Genomic DNA, 21915 nt, shown 5'->3' with positions numbered 1-21915 from the left:
AGAAATAACAAGTGCACTGGATCCAGTCACAATAATATCATCAACATAAACAAGGATAAACATACAATCTAATTTAGTACGCATGATAAACAGTGATGAATCAGAGGAAGAACTACGAAATCCTAAAGACAACAGTTTATCACTAAGCTTTGCGAACCAGGCTCCATAAATTGATTTCTGTAACTTACAGACGTGCTGAGGAAAATCGGGATGCACAAACCCAGGTGGCTGTTTCATGTACACGTCCTCTTCAAGGTCACCGTGAAGGAATGCATTCTGTATATCCAGTTGATGAAGTGCCCAGTTAGATGAAATAGCCAGAGAAAGAAGGAGCCGAATAGTCATAGGTTTTACAACCAGACTAAATGTCTCGGTGTAGTCAAGACCTGGTTGCTGATGAAACCCCTGAGCCACAAGCCTAGCTTTGCGATGCTCAAGTGTTCCATCCGCACGCCTTTTAGTCTTTAAAACCCATTTGGACCCGAGAAGATTATAAGCCGAAGAGGGAGAAACAAGTTTCCAGGTTTGATTGTGGATGAGAGCGTCGAACTCAATGGCCATGGCAGTACGCCATTCAAGATGTTTGGAGGCTTCGGTGAAAGATGAAGGTTCTTCAGGGACAGATGATGATGAAGAAACAGAGGTAAGAGAAGCCGTGGGTTTGGAAGGAGGCCAGGAAATAGTCCCATCTGTTCGATGAAGAGGACGGAGATTATTTGTTTGGGACCTCGTGACCATGGAGTGTTGGTGAGGTGCAGAAATATTGAGAAGCGGATTGACACACGGGAAGGGAGACGAAGACTCAGTGGCGGCAGAGTTAGGGTTTGTTGGAACCGAAACATCAGGACCCAGGAGAGGCTGAGTGATGATTGGGCTTAGACGAGATGTGTGTGTAGTAGAGGAAGAAGAGTCTGGAGAGGAAATTGAGTCAGTGGGCTGCGTAGAGACAGCAGGCTGAGAAGATATGGGCTGGGAAGATATGGGCTGGGAAGTTATGGTCTGAATTAAGGAAGGGGATGGAAGAATCGAATCTGTTGAAGGAACAAGCGGAAGACCCAATGTGTGGATGGAGTTATGAGGACTTGTTGGCTGAGATGAATGCGTGGACCGAGAGAAGGGAAAACTCGTTTCATCAAAGAGTACGTCTCTAGAAATATAGCGACGGCCAGACTCAATATGAAAACAAATATACCCCTTATGATCTGGGCTATATCCCAAAAACACACACTGTTTTGAACGAAAATCCATTTTATGATGATTATAAGGCCGTAAATTAGGCCAACATGCTGAACCAAAAAAACGAAGAAAAGAATAATCTGGTGTTGTTCCCATTAAAGTTTCAAAAGGAGATTTATTTTTAAGAACGGGAGTGGGCATTCGATTTATTAAATATGTGGCAGTTTGAAAAGCCTCAGCCCAATGGATATGAGGGACCATGGCATGAGACAGAAGAGACAAGCCTGTTTCAACAATGTGACGATGACGTCTTTCGACACTACCATTTTGTTGATGGGAATAGGGACATGTGAGTCGATGATGAATGCCCATGTTTAAAAAAACAGGATGAAGGGGTCGAAACTCACCCCCCCATCTGTCTGAACCGAAAGAATTTTGGAAGAAAATTGCGTAGTGACATAGTTGAGAAATGCTAAAATAATAGCAGTAACATTAGATTTTAATTGCATAGGAAAACACCAGATGAACTTGGAATAATCATCAACAATGGACAAGAAGTAACGAGTCCCTTTAGTAGATAAAACTGAGGCAGGACCCCATACATCCATGAACATTAATTGAAAAGGAAAAGTGGAACGTGTGGGTGAGGCAGGATGAGGAAGAGCATGAGCTTTTGAAGAGGAGCATGCCGAACATGGAGTCAGAGCGATGCTGGTGGTGAGAGGTAGACTAAACTGTTGAAGAATCAAGGAAGTGGTACGAGACGAAGGATGACCCAACCTGGAGTGCCAAAGTTGAGCTGAAGTTCGAACTGCAGAGAAAACTTTTGGTGAGGGAGAAGAAGGCACTGCAGCCACGTGGAACACATATAATCCATCTTCAACGGGCCCCTGAAGTAGTGTTTCCTGGGTACATGCATCCTTCACAAGAAAAAAAGAGGAATGAAACTCAAAAATTACATTGTTGTCATGACAAAATTGGCGTACAGAAAGAAGATTGCGAGAGATAGAAGGAACATGTAGAAGATTTGTGAGAAGAAAATTGCCAGTGTTTGAACTGAAATGAGCGGAGCCAACATGCTGGATGGGAATACTAGAGCCATCTCCAATGCTTACTTGATCTGATCCCTGATAAACACTTGAATCCACATTAAGATTATTAATATCAGCAGTAAAATGATGTGTTGCTGCGGTGTCCGGGAACCATGTATGCGAAGAAGAAGGAGATGCAGTAAGAGCAGAGTAATTAGCAGCAAAGGTAGCAGGAGGGGGAGTCGGATAGGAGTGGTCATATCTATGATAACAAGCAGCGGCCATATGTCCTGGTTTGTTACAAACCTGACACATAGGACGAGAGTCAGAACGTGGTGAGAAATATTGAGGTGTTTGTTGAGGTGGGCGTGGAGCAGGAAGAATTCCTCTGCCAAAACCACGACCACGTCCTCGTCCCCCACGGAAATTGTTCCCACGACCTCGCCAATAATTATTATTGGGACTTTGAATTTTAGTGGTATTATGAGCAGCTATGGTGGTGCCAGAAAGCAGAGACTGAGTTTGATGGGAGAGCCTAGACTCATGGTTCAAAAGATAGCTAAAGAGCTGATGGGGAGATAAAGCATCTGGGCGAGTGGTCAAGGAGGTGACTAGACTTTCATAGTCAGTCCCCAGTCCTGCTAGAAGATAAATCGCAAGTTCAGAATCATCTAGAGGACGACCAGCAGCACTTAAAGTGGAAGCAAGAGACCTTGCTTTATTGTAATAATCTGTGATAGACTCGGCACCTTTCTTTAGAGAGCTAGCTGATACTTGGTATGGATGAGATGTGCTGAAGACTTGGCAGCAAACAGATTTTGTAACGTCGTCCAAACCTCACAGGAGGTAGAACAGTCCAAAACTTGTGCCAAGACCGAATCAGACAAAGACGAATTTATGGTGGACACTATCAATTTATCCTGTAAATGCCACTGAAGATGAGCCGGATTGGATTTATCATCAAGCAGAGCAGGAGGCCGAGGGAAGGAACCATCAACATATCGAAAAAGTTGATGCCCTTCAAGGTAAGGAACAATTTGAGCTTTCCATAAAAAAAAGTTATCAATTGTAAGCTTGATGTTGATGTAATTAGATGCATTGGTGAGAGGATTGAGAGTCTTGTTTGAGGAAGACATGAGTAATGAAAGAGAGAAAGAAAAAAAAAAATTTGAGAAAGAGTAAAGAAAATTAGGACGTGAGTCCGTTTTGGCTCTTTGATACCATGCTAAAACAAGCTAAATGAATTTGCACAGAAAGTGTTTGAATAAAGTTCTAGATGAACTTCCTCAAGAGAATTCTCTTTTCATTTCACAGAGTCTGTTTTCCACACCATTACAATAAATCCAAGGTCAGTATATATAGACCTTTCCGTAACAGATTTTGCAGAGTATTACCATACATCATTTGACACCTGGCTAGGCTAGTTTATTACAAGGAAATTCTTCTCAACTTATTCTAAAGGACTCTTTGGAGGTACACACGTCTGCTGCCTTAATAGTGAAGAAGGGCTTGATATTCAGACATGCTGCCTTGTGATTCGGTTTGATCTTCCAGAAACTGTTTCTAGCTTCATACAATCAAGTGGTCGTGAACTTTTCTAGTTTTTTCTTTAAATGTTGGAACTCAGGTTTGGCATTGAGCTCAAGTACCCTGAACAACCTTTTCGGAATCAAAACCCCTTTTTTGCTTGCCTAACTTGCTCTGCAACCCAAAGCCAGAGGATTCAGGTAATAATTTTTTACTTTTCTGTCTTAGTTCTCTTCTTGTTGATGATTTTTTTTTTGGCAAGTTCTTCTTGTTGAGGATCTTGCATGAAGTGATCTGTTATCTTCCAATTGTATGATTCAAAATGATTTCTCCATTAGTTTTTTGCTGTGTTTATTCAGGCTGCATCTTCTATATAAATTTGAACACACAAACATATATAAGTTTTTGTGTAATGTAGCTCTTACCTAATGCGATTAGAACTACAGACAGTCGGATGTACTTATCTCCAGAATGTATAAATAAATGGCTGATATTTTTTCCACCAAGTTACTAACCAATGCGGTGTGGAAAACTCTCTTAGCAAAATTAACACCTTACGGATTAATTACTGAGGTGTTCTTCTAGTAGGTTTCATTAACTAAGCACTTGGTATATATACTCTCTTATCTCAGGTAATTTACATCCGTGATTATTCATTTGATCCCTGCCAATTCTTTGCTCTGGGCCGCCCTTGCCCAATAATCTGCAACAAGGAGACACAAGCAGCTGTTCATTTCCAGCATTCAAGTGGTCTAGCAGATCATGCAAGTTCCAGTCCAACTAGATGCTGTAGAGGTCACCACTGGCTTCATAAGAAAACAATCGCTGATGTGGTTGAAGCTCTTGTTGGAGCGTTCATAGTTGATAGTGGCTTCAGAGCTGCAATTGCATTTCTTCGATGGATTGGCATAGAGGTAGATTTTGAAGCCTCACAAGTTTCTAAGGCCTGCATAGCAAGCACTAGCTACATCTCACTTGCTACTTCTTTGGACATTCCTTCACTTGAAAATAATATTATCTCTGCTTAATGTCTCTTATGACAGTTGCACAACTATGCAACATTTTATCTTGTGATAATTTGAAATGTCTTTTTTCACCAGAGATTGGAGTTTCTTGGAGATGCTGTCTTGGATTACTTTAATGACATCATATCTTTATTCAAAGTTGAAGCCTGGTCAATTGACAGATTTGAGATCTGTGTCTGTGAATAATGAGGCGTTTGCCAATCTTGCAGTAGAACGATCCTTCCACAAATTTCTTATATGTGATTCCAGTAGCCTTACTGAGGCAAATCCAAGCTGTGATCCTTACCTACAGCCCACAGGTACAAATTTGGGCTGCTAACTGTTGGAAACCGTCTCTATTTGAATGTTGCAGAGTGGAAAGACCAAGGCACTTAAAGTTGTAAGTCACGTATATCTGTATACAGAACACGCATACATATTCATAATCGTTTATGGGCAAGACAACTGACGCCCAGCCCCAAGACCCCTGAAACAGCGCAGTTTAGCAGGTTGGTCATATCCTTTCTTTTCTTCCCCCACCCCCGACGGTTACCCCCCATTTCTTTCTCTCCTCTGTTTTGCCGAAAACACCTCTCCTAATCCTATTATCTCTACTCGGCAGTTCGTTCTTTCCCTTGTGGTTGGTTTCTTTTTCTCCTCAAATCTTTAGTTCTGTCAACAGACTCATCTCCTCTTCCTTCGAGTTCTGTTAGGACGGTAGTTCTTGTTCTGCTGGAATTGGCATGGATGAATGAATGATCACAAAATAATAGTATTGGCAATTCCAGGCTATTATATAATCCTATTTTCATTCATATACACGAAGCTTAATTAAGTTATAATACAAAATAAAACCAACTACTTTACATAACTGCTCCTCCATACACTTGAAACTACAAATTTGAAGTCAATCATACTCCTCCTCATCACTACCATACATCTCCCCACCACTACCATACTCCTCCTCATCACTACCATACATCTCCTCATCACTACCATACTCCTCCTCATCACTACCATACAATACTACAGCTTTCATAAAAAATTTGATTTCTAAGGTTGAAGCATGCTTCCTTTGTTGTGCGTACAAGTTGGATTCAATGTTGTGATCATCTTCGTAGTCATCATAATCAACACGACGCCTCTTAGAAAGCTGACTTCCACCCATTGGATTTGCTAAATTTCCAATATCTTCAATGGGTGCATTCAAATGGACATCAATATTTTCATGATGGGGCACATGACCTGCATGATCTTTGGCATTCTGTTCATGCTGTTTGTATAACAGATGAACTCCGCAACTTTTTAAGATCACTGAATTTGGATCACTGCTTTCAAATATAATCCTCAGATTGTCTACACTCACAGCTAGTAGGCGCGTAATTTCTACTGTAGTTAAGTACTTTAACCATACATGATCTGAATCAATTTCATCAAATGCTGCACGTGTATCCCAATAACGACTGACATTGGTATGTCCTCTCATGGTGTTAACTTCCAACTCAATAGTTGCAACGGGTTCAAAAACAGCACAAAAAGCAATTCCTATGATATCATCCAAATTATACGGTGGGGCCACTTTAATATCAAATTCACACCTATGACTATTTGAAGTGATCTCCTTGCAATGGCTGAACCAATCTGGAATCTTCTTTCCCGGAAATATCATCATAGCCTATTTAATGAATACATCATAAAATATATTTCTACTATATCATATATATATATAAACCAATTAGGCACACAAAATGGGTATAAAAGGAAAAGAGAAATATATATATAGGGACTTACTCGATTCCATGCAGGATTTGATATCCAATTTCCCATATTCACTTTATAGCATCTGGCCAATTCAATCCATTTTAGCCGTGGGAAATTGAATTCTTTTGATATTTTTGGTAAACTTTCCAGTGATATGCATCCACTAGCATCTAATGCTAATAGATTCGGTGGAAACTCTTTAATTTCTTGAAGTTGCTTGCAATCATTCAATTTAAGATCACGCAATTCAACAAATGTTTTGATGCTTGAAGGAATGCTTACGATATCACTGTCTGATAGAACTAAATGGTGCACTTTGGGAAAGAAATGAAATGGCCCAAAGAAATTCGATTTTGATAGGCCAGAGTTTGTAAGATTCAATGTGAATCTTGCACCAAATGAAGCTTCATTTTCTGAGCTTGTAGACACTACATAGGGCGTGGGTTGTCCATTATGCGCCTCCTCCTCCTCCATCCCAAAACTTATAATATTTGGACACTCTTTGAGCTCAATATCACATAGAGATCTCAACTGATGAATGCTACTTGGTATACGCTTAAGGTTTACGCAGCGACTCAGGCCTAAACATTCAATCCCAGTGAGGTACCCAATGGATGAAGGCAATTCTTCTATTGCGGTGCCCGATAACCCGACACTGCGTAAATGTTTCATTTCACATTCGATTTCAGGAAAGTTTTGAAGGCTTGAGCAATAACCAAGATCAAGGAGTTCCAGAGATCTCAATTGGAGTCTCCTTGGAAAGCTCTTTAGTTTGTCACATCCATGAATTCTCAACTCAACAAGGTTATCAAGGAATCCAACAGAATCATGAACTTCAACTAGATTTTTACAAAAACCAAGATCTATTTCCTTCAGATTTGGGCAGCTTGAAATATCCGAGAGTTTCGTTATGAATTCACAACGCCAGAATTTCATAACCGTGAGATTCTGTTAAAAAGAAAAGAATATCAAACTAAGTTTAAAGAAAGAAATATTGAAAATAATAATATAAGTTGTACCTTAAAATATTCAAAGTGTATCTCTTGGATGCGACTACCGGGCATGCGTAGAATAGAGAGTTTTGTCCCCACGAAATTTAGATGGCATAGATTGTAAAGGACAGTTACTCCAATCAAGCACTATTATTCCATCAGGTAGAGAATTAAGTTCTTCAGAAAACTGTGCATTGCGGCATATAAATAATCGGAGTCTTTTCAAATTCTTGAAGGCCTTGGGATCCAAGTAGATAATATCATCACCTTTAGGAAAATCTAGAACAATTGCTTCAACTCTACATGTTCCCTATATAGGAAGACAATGCATGTTTAAGTGTGCCAATGACATCAAAAAATAAATTATTCATATATTAATATACACACACGTAGAATATGTTGCAAGTGCCAAATTAGAAACAATGTTTAATTGAAAGAGATTTTGATCTGACTTACTATATCTTCCTCCAGTACATCGCGAACATCTTTATGAAAGAATAATCTGCTACGTGCTCCAGGATTTTTGGGCGATTCTTGTCGAACAACTTGTTTACCCATATCTCGTAACAAATCATGCATTTGCAACCTTCCATTGAGCTCCGAAATAAGACACTTCTCCCTAAGTCTTGGGATCCAAAAGTTTGGGCAAAAACCAAAACTATCTAGTATCTTATTGACATCAACAAGCCATTGTCCATTGAAAAAACATGCAATGTCAAGAAAAACATTCTTTTCATTTTCACTTAATCTATCATAACTTGTTTGAAGTATTTTTTGAATATCTTGGTGAGGGATTTTCCTGTACTGATCCAATGCATTTTCCCACTCTTTTTTAGTTCTGCCATATAAATCTGAACCAAGCACCGTTAAAACTAGTGGAAGGCTCTCAGCATAATTTATGATCCGCTCTACAAACTCTCCATAACCGTCAATCGGTTTCTCACTTCTAAAAGCATGCCAACAAAATAGTTGAAAAGCATCATCTTGATTCAATCCCGTCATCTCATATGTTGAATCAACTCCATGAGCAGTCAACAATCGTTGATCTCTTGTTGTGATTATGATTCTACTTCCTATGCCAAACCAATCACAAGCTCCTGCTAATGTTTTTAATTGATCCAAGTGGTCTACACCATCAAGAATTAGAAGAACTCTCTTAGAGTGAAGCCTACGCTTTATCATATAGATTCCCTTATCAATATTGTCAACCTTCAAACTTCTACAATGTCCTAAAATCTCATAAAGAAGTGTCTGTTGCAGTTGGACCAAACGATTCACTTGATTCCAAGTGTCGCTATCAATTGGAAGAAAACAACTAGCTTCAAATTGAAAAGCAATCGAGTTATAAATTGCTTTGGCTAGAGTTGTCTTACCGATTCCCCCAACTCCAAAAATTCCTATTATTCGTATGTCTTTCATTCCAACGCTTAAACACAAATTGACATCTTCTACATGAGGTTTTAATCCAACGGGATGCTCAGCAACTTGTAAATATAAATGATCATTTGCCATTCTTGAGACGTCTTGAACGATTTTTTTAATGAATTTTGATTCATTCCTGTGTTTGTGTGGACACATATATAAAAGAAAAAAAAAACAATTAATGACTTGTACACCTCACATGCAATACAAGCAACATAATATAAAGAAAAAGGATTAATTAATGAATACAGCGCGCTCTTCACATGAAAAGCAATTAGGAACATAATCTAAATAAATTTTTTCCCACAACCTGAAAATAAACTAAAATAAGAAAGACAAGGAACATAAGCAGAGCTTACGTGTTGATCAATCTCTGCATGTACTTTAGTTGGCGATCATAAAAAGGCCAAACAAAAACTTAGATTTTTATATAGTTTGATTCAGGTAATTGTGATTAGTTCAATTTATTCATGAGCTTTAATTTCCAATAAACTTATAAAGAAATTAATGTTTTAGTTCCATATTAAAACCCATATATATACAAGATGCAGACTAGCTAATGATTTATACATATGATAGAATGGGGGAAATCATGAATTAATGAACGACACAAATTAATTAAGCAGTTAGAAATACCGGCCATTGCTGATCAGATGGTATCCGGACAAATTAGCAACTTCTCGAAGGGCATCCTTCCACATCTGCAACTTCACGCTGTCTCCATTCAATTTCTCTGCATGTTTAGCCAATGCTTCTCCAAAAGTTCCTCTTTGATCTCGAATATCTGATGGATCTACGTGGTAAAACGCAGGTAAAACTGTTTGTTGCTTTGATTTTTTACACTTAAGAATCTTCACTAACTCATCCAAACACCATGTTGACGATGCATAATTTTTTGATAGTACAATGATGGAAATCCTTGAATCTTCTATGGCTTGGAGGAGTGCAAGTGAAATCTCATCACCCCTTTTAACTTCATCATCATCTATGAAGGTACGGATTCCCTTTTGAATCAAAGCATGGTATAGATGGGCAGTAAAAGTATCACGGGTATCTTCTCCTCTAAAGCTCAAGAACGCATCGTAGAGCCATGGAGAGGTGACTGAAGAAGAAGATGAAGAAGAGATCGTAGATAAGGCCATGGAAGAAATTAGTCAGTCTACGTCTGTATGTAATGCCTGATGATCACTCTATTTACTGGATGTAGATCTACTTAATGCCTAAATCTACTTAATGGATGTAGAGATCTCTCCTTAATAAAGAGAAGTCCATGCCGCTTTCTCACACCTTGCCTATCAAATTGATCATAACTTCTTGGCAACTTCCTTAATGATGAGTCAATGCCGCTTTGTATTATTGTATTAAAAAAAGGATATGATCGGTAACAAGTTGGCAATTTCCTTGTAGCTTTTTTCAAACTTTAAGAGATGCGACTTTCACACAACTTCTCTTAAATTCTGAAAAAAAAAAAAATAAGAAAAAAACAGAGAGAGAGCAGGGCATGATACAATGACAACTGCATTTAATAGTCCTACGTAGTAAAAATAATTTTATTTTTAGTGATCCACATGACTCGTTGCTTTGTGGAGATCAAAGCAAGCATCCTACATCATCAAGTTCTCTGGATAAACAAAGAAGAAAAAGAGAGTAAATTTTAAAAGAAAATGTTTAAGAATTTAATGGTAGCTAGCCTCTCTTAACTTCAACCACCCTTGGCATTTTGTGAGCTCGTCGATCACCCACTCCAACATGTTAATATTTTTTTTAATTTATACTTCAAAGATTAAAACAAATCTTGGTTTTTTTTTTTTTTAAGGTGTAGCATTAAGCATAATTATTCAAATGAGTGTTGGAGGTACTCCGTCCGTCCTTGTCCACATCCTTGATCGTTCACATCTGTGTGCTGAGTAGGTCCGAGCATTGATGCCTGCAAAACGTTTATTATGTTATCTAGGATCACTCGAATTGCCCAAGATTAACCCAAAGAGAGCAGCCAGAGGATTCACGAGAGGAAGAATATTCGCGTGTTGATGGGAATTATGCCATGGCCTAGTCCAAAAACTGAATGACCAAAATATTAATACAACGACTGCAATACCTTTTTCAACAACAGCTTTAGCAGCAACGAGCATGCATACACTACAAGAGATTGCATTTTTTGGAGACGAGATTTGGTCTCAATTTCATCTCCCGAAGTCCAAACTAAAACTTACTAATTTTAGGAATGAAATGTAGCCAACCCGTTTGAATTATTATTATTATTACTATTTTTATTTTTTATTTTTTTCTGGGATGAAACTGTTTGTCCTAAAAATCTGTTCAAACTTAATATTATCGATTCAAACAATCGGTTAACTGCTCGAATGAGTTGTTAGTTTAAATCGAACAACACCAATTTATTTGATCCAGTTTGAATGAAGCAAGAGTTCGAACGCTTTTTTGTTGTTCAAACAAAATGATTTGGATTCAAACATATCTAATCCAATTGAACGCACTTGAAAAAACTTTCAAATTAAAAATTCTATTCGAACATTTTGCAGGCCATCCTTGTTCCGCCGCACCCACTCCCTTCCGGTAATCCCACCGCCGTCGACCACTAGTTCCCTTCTTAACTTTTACGTTTTACAGTTTCTCTCTCTCTCTCTCTCTCTCTCTCTCTCTCTCTCATGGAGTCGCACCACCCTGCTCAGGAACCTAGCTGCGTCGCCAGCCATTTCCAGTCACCCCGCCAGCCACCGTGCCTTGTAGCCCCTCTCGGTGAGTCCTCTGTTATCGCACACCTCTCTTGGTTACCCTCTAATTTGTTTTTCACAGTATTAGTTGGCTTTAGGTTTTGTTTCTAGTTGCTTCATACAAAGGTTATGACTTTTACACAAATACCCTTTAGGCTTTAAAATGTTGCCATGTAATTTTTCCTATACACTATAGTAGAAATTATTTTAAGGTTACGTTGCTGCCCTTTGGATGTAAGCCATGGCAGATTCTTGGGTTTAGGCTGAACTTGATTTTTATCATGCTTATATTTTGGGTTAAGTTTACTCTGAGAAGTTATTGACCTGAAATCTTGGGCTTTGTTTTTAATTTTGAGCTTGGTTTACATTTGTTTAGCCATAAACTCTATTTTACAGAAAACTTATCTTTTTACAGGAAACAATTAAGGAATTTTAAACTATATTATTATTATTAATTTTACAATTAAATATCTGTAGTAAATAGTAAGTGCCTAATCTTTTGTTTTAAATACTTTAAATCTATGGTATGAAATGAATCTTTAAGGTTATTATAATAGATTTTGGCTTAATTATGCTATTAAAATTGTAAAAATTAAAATAAAGGAATACATTAAGAGCATTAAAATGATATTAATATTTATTAGATTTCTTATAAGATTTAATAATTATGTTAAGAAATGCGAAACTTATTTTAAGAATTGAAGTTTTATGACTTATATTAAAATAGCTCAAGTATTCTACTAGATTATAATATGTTATTAGTATTGAAGTAATTTACATATCAGGATTTATCGATTATGGTGTTAAATAAAGATTTATTTGACTATCTTTTGGATTATGAATTTAATTAAGTAGGATATTAGTACATGTTGATTCTAGACAGAATTAGTGATAATTAATATTGCGTATAGGTGACGAGCTGCGAAGTGAGATCCAAGAGGAAGCACAGCGAGGTAAGTAATTTTGATCACAATTAGGATCATCACAATTCAGCTTATATATAAGTATTATTCAAGTCAGTTCATTGACAACCATTATTTATGTACCGCTCATATCATATACAAACATGTCATCTAGCATAGCATACAATCATGTCATTCCGCATCATGTTTAAATTCAGAAATTATAATTATGTATGTATTATGCCATGCATCTCATGTGTATAAGACAAGTAAGCTATCTTAAATTCAAGTGCAAGATAAGATCATATCAGTTAATAAGATGGTCATTCAGATGCATGGTACCAATACAGTTCAGATCAGGGTGGATGTGCAAGCCACAGACTCAAGCGTGGTCCACCATAGTATGCCACAATACTATCAGTGGCTCCCCTTGCTGCAGCGGGACGTGGGGCCGGTGCACAACCTCGCACACAGGGTTAAGTGTGTTGGCCAGTCAGATCGTTAGTTAATTCAGATAAATCAATCAGATCGGTCAGTTAATTCAGATAAATTAGTTAGATCAGTCAGTTAAATCAGATCAATCAGTCATGCATATCATAAACATCAGTATGAACAATCATGAATTTTTAAACTCTCAGCATGAAAACTTTTATGAAAATCTTATGTTTATTATGTTTACGTTATGATGGATTTTTTGCTAAGTCTTTGACTCATTTTAGTTTGTTTTCATATTTTTAACCGCTTAGATGAGGATGATGATTACGAGCAGGCAGACCAGGATTAAAAGGAACAGTTGATTTAGTTTCAGACTTTCTAGAATAAAATTTACTTTTATGACATAAATTTATTCAGTTTATTCATTTAATTTTTTTAAAAACATTTTTATTAGACAGTTTTTCTACAAAATAAATTTTAATCTCATTTATGAAATACGAGGTCTCTTGACGAGTTATTTTATGAAAAACACGTTACACTCCTAACTTACGAGAAGGGGATGCTACACTCTCTCTCTCTATTCACTTTCTCTCTCTCAGTGCCGTGCCACCGCGCTGTACGCCATCAACCTAGCCAGCCACCGCTTCCGGACCCTGGCCATTTCTCTCGGTTTGCCAGGACTTCTTCACACAGTTTTGTATTTCTCAAGTATTTCGTTTGCATTTTCACAAGTATTTCCGTTTCTAGCTTTTGGTCCCTACCTACAGATTTCTTTTCTAGTTTTTGGTCCCTACCTACAGATCTGTTGATGAGTATAAATAAGCTACTTTTAATATTTTGTCGTATAGCAATTGTAAGCATAGTAAAGAAATTGTTTTAAATATATTATTGCACGGTGTCGATATTTGCATGGACCTTAATTGCCACTAAAAGTTTTCAACTTTTTTACTAGCTTCTAGAAGCAGTCACCCACTGAGAAGTCGTACTCTCTCTGTTGTTTGGTCAAGATGTAGATTTTGATGCCTCACAAGTTTCTCCATAGATTTTGTACATCCTTCGCACAACAACAAGAATGGAGGAGGCTGCTATCAGGTATGCACCATGTCCTTTCTACTTCTGGTACTAGACAATAATATTCTCTCTGCTTAATATCTCTTATGACAGTTGCACAACTATGCAACATTTTATCTTGTGATAATTTGGAATGTCTTTTTTCACCAGAGATTGGAGTTTCTTGGAGATGCCGTCTGGGATTACTTAATTACATCATATATTTATCCAAAGTCGAAGCCTGGTCAATTGACAGATTTGAGATCTGTGTTTGTGAATAATGAGGCGTTTGCCAATCTTGCGGTAGAACGATCCTTCCACAAATTTCTTATATGTGATTCCAGTGGCCTTACTGAGGCAATTGAGATGTATGTCGATGCTGTTAAAATGCTCTTCTGCCCTGCTACCTCACCTGTATCTAATTATCATTCTTCCATCATTTGCTTCAACACCAGTGCTGTAAGAAGAGAATGAAGATGTAAACACCTTTTGATTTTGAGCCAAAAATTCTAGCCCTCATTAAAGTATCCGATAGTAATCCCCCATGCATAACACCTGTTATTAAACACCCATCTGGCACCATAAGTGGGCAGGCTTGCAGGACAGATGAAAATCCAAGCTGTGATCCTGACATACAGCCCACAGGTACAATTATTTTAGTTGCAGGATATCAAGTGTGGAACAAGTGTTTCGTTCTCTCTATAAAACAAAAATAATCTTCCAGGTGGTTCAAACAAAGCGACGGCAAGATCTCGATTGTATGAAATCTGTGCTGCTAACTGTTGGAAAGCCCCTCTATTTGAATGTTGCAGAGAGGAAGGACCAAGCCACTTAAAGTTGTAAGTCACATATATAAGTATACAGATCAACAAGCACACATATGCATAATCTCTTTTGGGCAAGTCTATTGTCATGGACTTCAGGTGTGAGTCCATGATAATATAGACCCTTTGTTTTCAGAGAGAAATTTATTCAGGACTTATGACTCATCAAATAACAGAAATTAAAGTTGATCATAAGTCCAATTTTCTTGAAATTTAGGTAATAGGAATGCTTGTGTAATTCGTATATCTTGCAGATTCACTTTCAAGGTGATTGTGGAAATAGAAGCCCCAGATGTTATTTTGGAGTGCTTGGGAACACAGCAGTCAAAAAAAAATATGCAGCAGAAGGAGCCCCTCGAAGGTACAACTATACAACTATATATATATATATATATATAAACTCGAATGTATTTTTGGAAACTACCTTCGAGTTTTGTTTTGTAGTTCTTGTTCTTCTAGTAAAAAGAAAAGCCCTCTCCATGTAAGGTACCACACGAATATGCTTGAATTTGCATGGATGAAGATCACAAAATAATAGTACTATTGGCAATTCAAGGAGCCTCCAAATACTTCATTCATATGAAGCTTAAGTTAAATACAAAATAAAAATATCTACTTTACATAACTGCTCCTCCATACACTTGAAACAAATTTGAAGTCAACCACAGTCGATGTCAACGTTAAGAAAACCCAGCCAGCTAGCCCCCCTCCCAGAATCCCCACTTCTCTTCATCACGACGCCATCACCATTGCCTCCGTTCCCCTTCGTTCATCTGTCTTCTAGATGGAAAACAACTCATCTTTCTGCCATCATTATGGGTCAAGATTATATTTCCTGTACCAAGTGTTGAAGTCTCTCAGAAAAAGTTCGATTTCCAAGGTTGAAGCAGGCTTCCTTTGTTGTGCGTACAAGTTGGATTCGATGTTGTGATCATCTTTGTAGTCATCATAATCAACACGACGCCTCTTAGAAAGCTGACTTCCACCCATTGGATTTGCTAAATTTCCAATATCTTCAATGGGTGCATTCAAATGGACATCAATATTTTCATGATGGGGCACACCTACATGATCTTCTGCATTCTGTTCATGCTGTTTGTATAACAGATGAACTCCGCAACGTTTGAAGATCACTGAATTTGGATCACTGCTTTCAAATATAATCCTCAGATTGTCTACTAAATTTGGAGTGCTTTCAAATATAATCCCTTGATCATCTCCCTGATCTACACTCACAACTCGTAGGTGCGTAATATCTTCTGTAGTTAAGTACCTTAACCATACATGATCTGAATCAATTTCATCAAATGCTGCACGTGTATCCCAATAACGACTGAAGAAGGTATCTCCTCTCATGATGTAAACTTCCAACTCAATAGTTGCAACGGGTTCAATAACAGCACAAAAAGCAATTCCTATGATGTCATCCAAATTATACGGTGGGGCCACTTTAATATCAAATTCACACCAATCACTATTTGAAATAGTGATCTCCTTGCAATAGCTGAACCAATCTGGAATCTTCTTTCCTGGAAATATCATCTCAACCTGTTGAATGAATACATCATAAAATATATTTCAACTATATTCACATATATAAACCAATTAGGCACACAAAAAGAGTATAAAAGGAAAAGAGAAATATACATATATATATATAGGGACTTACTTGATTCCATGCAGGATTTGACATCCAATTTCCCATATTCACTTTATAGCATCTGGCCAAGCCAATCCATTCTAGCCGTGGGAAATTAAATTCTTTTGATATTTCTGGTAAACTTTCCAGCGATATGCATCCACTAGCACTTACCACTTTTAGATTCGGTGGAAACTCTTTGATATCTTGAAGTTGCTTGCAATCATTCAATGAAACATACCACAATCTAACATATGTTTTGATGCTTGACGGAATGCTTACGATATCACTGCCTGATAGATCTAAATAGCCCAGTTTGGAAAAGAAATGAAATGGCTCCAAGAAATTCGATTTTGATAGGCCAGAGTTTGTAAGAAATAAATGAAAATTAGAAGTGGTTGAATTTGTGGGTTGTCCATTATGCACCTCCTCCTCCTCCATCCCAAAACTTATAATATTTGGACAATCGTTGAGCTCAATCCACCCTAGAGATCTCAACTGATGAATGCTACTTGGTAGACGCTTAAGGTTTACGCAACTACCTAGCACTAAACTTTCAAGCCCAGTGAGGTACCCAATGGATGAAGGCAATTCTTCTATTGCGGTGCCCCTTAAGTGGACTTCACGTAAAATTTCCAGTTCACATTCGATTTCAGGAAAGTTTTGAAGGCTTGAGCAATCACTAAGATCAAGGAATCCCATAGATCTCAATTGGAGTCTCCTTGGAAAGCTCTTTAGATTGAAACATCCATTAAGTCTCAAGTAAACAAGCTTATCAAGGATTAATCCAACAGAATCATGAACTTCAACTAGATTTTTACAATAGCTAAGATTTATTTTCATCAGATTTGGGCAACTTGAAATATCCGAGAGTTTCGTTATGAATTCACAACCACGGAAATCCATAACCGTCAGATTCTGTTAAAAAGAAAAGAACATCAAACTAAGTTTAAAGAAAGAAATATTGAAAATAATAATAATTGTACCTTAAATTCCAAGCGTATCTCTTGGATTAGACTAAAAGGCATTCGTAGTATAACAAGTCTATCTCCATGAAATTGTGGTAGAGATTGTAAAGGACATTTAGGCCAATCAAGCACTCTTATTCCATTAGGTAGAGATTTAAGTTCTCCATAAAATCGTGCATTGCGGCATCTAAATAATCGGAGTCTTTTCATCTTCTTGAATGCCTTTGAACTCAAGCGTATCATGTCATCGTCTTCAGGAAAATCTACCACTATTGCTTGAACGTTCTCTGTTCCCTATATAGTAAGAAAATTTTTAAGTGTAGCAACAATCACAATGTTTATTTTTTTAAACAAAATTATTTATTTATTCATATATATATATATATACACATAAATAAAAGTACTATATGTCGCATGTGGCAAAGAAACAATTAATGTTTAATTAAAAGAGATCTTGATCTGACTTACTGTATCTTCCTCCAATACATCGCGAACGTCTTCATGATTAAACAATCTGCTACGTGCTCCTGGCTTTTCGTGTGATTGTTGTCGAACAACTTCTCTACCCATATCTCGTAACAAGTCATGCATTTGCAACTTTCCATTGAGCTCAGAAATAAGGCACTTCTCCCTAAGTCGTGGGATCCAAAAGTTTGGGCAAAAATCAAAACTATCTAGTATCTTAATGACATCATCAAATACATCTCCAATAAAACAACAAGAAATGTCAAGAAAAATATTCTTTTCATTTTCACTTAATCTATTGTAACTTGTTTGAAGTATTCTCTGAATATCTTGGTGAGGGATTTTCTTGTACTGATCCAATGCACTTTCCCACTCTTTTTTACTTCTACCATATAAATCCGAACCAAGCACCGTTAAAACTAGTGGAAGGCTCCCAGCATAATATATGATCTGTTCTACAAATTTTCCATAACTGTCAACAGGTTTATTTCTTTGGAAAGCATGCCAACAAAATAGTTCTAAAGCATCGTCGTAATTCAATCCAGTCATCTTATATGTTGAATCTACACCATGAGTAGTCAACAGGTGTTGATCTCTTGTTGTGATTAAGATTCTACTTCCTTTACCAAACCAATCATGACCTCCTGTTAAGGTTTCTAATTGGGTCAAGTGGTCTACACCATCAAGAATTAGAAGAACTCTTTTAGAACGAAGCCTGTGTTTTATCATAGTGCTTCCCGTATCAATACTATCAACCTTCAAACTTTTACAATCTCCAAAGATCTTAGAAAGAAGGGTCTCTTGTAGTTGGACCAAACGAAATGCTTGATTCGCAATGTCGCTATCAATTGGAAGAAAACAACTAGCTTCAAATGCAAAAGCAATTGAATTATAAATTGATTTGGCTAGAGTTGTCTTACCAATTCCACCAACTCCTAAGATCCCTACCATTCGCACGTCATTTGTCCCAACGCTTACATGCAAATTCATGATATCCCATACCTTGGAGTCTAATCCAACTGGATACTTTGCAACATGTAAGTATGAATGATTTACTATTCTTGAGACCTCTTGAACGATTCCATCAATGAATTTAGATTCGTTCCTATTTATATACAATATAAAGAAAAATGATTAATTCATGAATACAGCTCTTCGCATGAAAAACAACTAGGAACATAATCTAAATAATTTTTTCCAACAACTTGAAAATAAACTAAAATAAGAAAGACAAGGAACATAAGCAGTGTGTACGAGTTGATCGATCTCTGCATGTACTTTAGTTTGTGATCATAAAAAGGCCAAACAAAAACTTCGATTTTTATATAGTTTCATTCTGGTTGTGATTAGTTCAATTTATTCAGCCTTAATTTCCAATGAACTTATAAAGAAATCAATGTTTTAGTTCCATATTAAAACCCATATATATACAAGATGCAAACTAGTGATCTATACATATATATGATAGAATGGGAGGAAATCATGAATGAAATACCCATTTATGATCAGATGGTCTCCGGACAAATTAGCAACTTCTTGTAGGGCTGTCTTCCACATCTGCAACTTCATGTCTCCATTCAATTTCTCTGCATGTTTAGCCAATACTTCTCCAAAAGTTCCTCTTTGATGTCGAATATCTGATGGATCTACGTGGTAAAATACAGGTAAAACTATTTGTTGCTTTGATTTTTTACACTCAAGAATCTTCACTAACTCATCCAAACACCATGTTGATGATGCATAATTTTTTGAGAGTATAATGATGGAAATCCTTGAATCTTCTATGGCTGGGAGGAGTTTTGTTGAAATCTCATCACCCCTTTTAACTTCATCATCGTCTATGAAGGTACGGATTCCCTTTTGAATCAAAGCATGGTATAGATGGGCAGTTAACGTATCACGGGTATCTTCTCCTCTAAAGCTCAAGAACACATCGTAGAGCCATGGAGAGGTGATTGAAGAAGAAGACGAAGAAGAGATTGTAGATAACGACATGGAAGAAATTAATCAGTGTACATCTGTAAATCAGAGTTGGAAATCATCGACTCCCCTTTAAAAGGACAACTCCAGGCCATGCCGCTTTCTCACACCATACCTATCAGTCAATGGTATCTTCATGGCAACTTAAGAGAAAGATGCCACGTTAAGTCAATGCCGCGTGAAGTCATGCATTGAGTCAATCCCGCGTTAAATTATTGAAAGAAAGATGTTCAGTAATGGCGTAGGGGAAGTCGTTCAATACGAAAACAGAGGAATTAAGCTTACGGAAAACAGAGGAACTGTGTCTTCCAAACTGTGCCGAATTGCAGAGAAAAAAATAAAAGTCTTTTTATTCCAAACTTCATCCTCCATTACAATGATTGCCCAATATTTATGGAGATTACAAAAGGAAAGTAGACAATTGATAAAGGAAATACTTAGAAAAGGAAACAATAAATTGAAAACAAATCAAAGTAAATCATCCTGAAAAGAAAAAACAATTCTAAAGGTAAGTTGACGCCGTAACTTCAGGCTTGATAACTCTATCTTCACACCAATTACTTGCGTGTTCCAAAATCATTGGAAGCCGCTGCCACGTTGGTTGTATCCATGTCCTGCATCAAGTAACTTCTTGGCAATTAATATTTATGAATAAAATTCTGTGAAACTTGTTAATTAACTGGCGGTTATTTTACCATTTCTTAAAAAAAAAAAAAAAAAAAAAAACCCTTGCAATCCAATTTTCTAATTGCTTCTTTTTTAATTTCAACGTACCCTCCAAGCTGTACACCGTGATTGGGGTTAGAGCCAAGAGCGGAATTAGGATTTGGTACATTGGGTGATTAGCAAAGTGTGTCGTATGTAAGAGTAAACAATAACCGACATTTAAGGTAGTAAAGTGTGTCACTGACATTTAACATTAACCATAAAAGGTTGTTATCTAGAGACAAATTAAATTATTAAAACCACCCATCTAAACCTCTCACTTGAGCTCCATCGGACTCAAATAAAAGATATAAATTAAGATATAAATAGTCATGTAAGATTTTTTGAAACAAATGATAAAAATTAAGTAAACAAAAATAAATTTTTTTGTTGAATCTAAGATTGAATATTGTAAATTAATCTCTATAATATAGATAGAAATAGCTATGCGAGATTTGTTACATTCACTACTAATTGTTAACTTGATGATAGTATATATATGTATTTACTAATAAAACTAATCCAAACAAGCTAGCTAGTGGAAGACTTAAAAGGAAAATGTAAATAAATAGGAAAAATGAGGTTGTAAATTTACCAAATAGCTTATAAAAAAAGACCAAGATATTTTATTGCCTCTTATGAGATGTAAAAAAAAAAAAAATGTGAGATTTTATTAATGACAAAAAATAGGTGTAATTATGAAAAAATTATTAAAAAACTAAAAGCCTAGACAACTAAATACTAAATGAGATTTTTGAAAATGTTTTGGGGGGACAAATAATCTTTATATTAGGATATCTTTGGTAAAACCATGTACTAAAGCATATTTTTGAAAATTTTTGGGGGGCGATAGCCCCTAACTACCAACGTAGGTCCACCCCTGGTTAGAGCTGTAATTAAATCGAGGCGAGTTGGTTTTTGGCTTGCTGAGCTCGACTCAACTCAAAAAATTCAAGCTTGAGATTTATATTTAATCTTTATTTGAACTCGACTCGGTAAGCTAAACTTCCAACTCAAACTCGAGTTGCTTATTTTTTATTTATATCATCAACTCAAGGCCGGCTCTGCTCGAGTTGCTTATTATTATTATTTTTAATAATTTAATAATTAATAAATTATATAAACAAAAAAATAAAAAAATCTAATATTGAATTTGTACAATTAACAAGTATAATCTCTATTGAATTATAAGATTTTAAAAATTTATAAATAATTAATATCTAACTAGTTGATATTTATCCATAATGACATTATGTTATATGCTTACATAAATTATTAATACATACATATAATATGATAACA

The 21915-nt window shown here is 36.6% G+C and overlaps 2 protein-coding genes and 1 long non-coding RNA gene across 5 annotated transcripts; 1 reads left to right on the top strand and 2 right to left on the bottom strand.

Annotated features, from left to right (window-relative positions):
- Positions 1–5578: 5578 nt before the first annotated feature.
- Positions 5579–20231, bottom strand: LOC109019516 (disease resistance protein RPV1-like). 3 transcript variants are annotated; one of them, XM_035690936.1, is made up of 7 exons: positions 19424–20231; positions 17932–19033; positions 17482–17757; positions 16922–17413; positions 6530–6958; positions 5714–6413; positions 5579–5650 (listed from the first exon to the last, which is right to left on the bottom strand). In XM_035690936.1, exons 1-7 carry the CDS (start codon positions 19921–19923, stop codon positions 5646–5648), a joined length of 3504 nt encoding a protein of 1167 aa, XP_035546829.1. In that variant the 5' UTR covers positions 19924–20231; the 3' UTR covers positions 5579–5645. The 3 variants fall into 3 exon arrangements, with proteins under 3 accessions (XP_035546829.1, XP_035546828.1, XP_018857349.1); XM_035690935.1 differs by having other exon boundaries at positions 5579–6413; XM_019001804.2 differs by lacking the exons at positions 5579–5650; positions 5714–6413; positions 6530–6958 and adding an exon at positions 15306–16404 and having other exon boundaries at positions 16526–17413.
- LOC109019518 (disease resistance protein RPV1-like) lies at positions 7128–10213 on the bottom strand. Its single transcript, XM_035690948.1, has 4 exons — positions 9550–10213; positions 7948–9049; positions 7519–7801; positions 7128–7447 (listed from the first exon to the last, which is right to left on the bottom strand). Exons 1-3 carry the CDS (start codon positions 10053–10055, stop codon positions 7553–7555), a joined length of 1857 nt encoding a protein of 618 aa, XP_035546841.1. The 5' UTR covers positions 10056–10213; the 3' UTR covers positions 7128–7447; positions 7519–7552.
- LOC109019519 lies at positions 14010–15217 on the top strand. The gene is made up of 4 exons (XR_002000778.2): positions 14010–14074; positions 14204–14677; positions 14757–14871; positions 15111–15217. It is a non-coding gene; the product is annotated as an uncharacterized LOC109019519 (long non-coding RNA).
- Positions 20232–21915: the final 1684 nt, after the last annotated feature.

The sequence above is a fragment of the Juglans regia genome, chromosome 6 (assembly GCF_001411555.2).
Source record: "Juglans regia cultivar Chandler chromosome 6, Walnut 2.0, whole genome shotgun sequence".
Classification (NCBI taxonomy): domain Eukaryota; kingdom Viridiplantae; phylum Streptophyta; class Magnoliopsida; order Fagales; family Juglandaceae; genus Juglans; species Juglans regia.
Note: the sequence above shows the minus strand (reverse complement) of the source record. Positions and strands in the feature narration are given on the sequence as shown.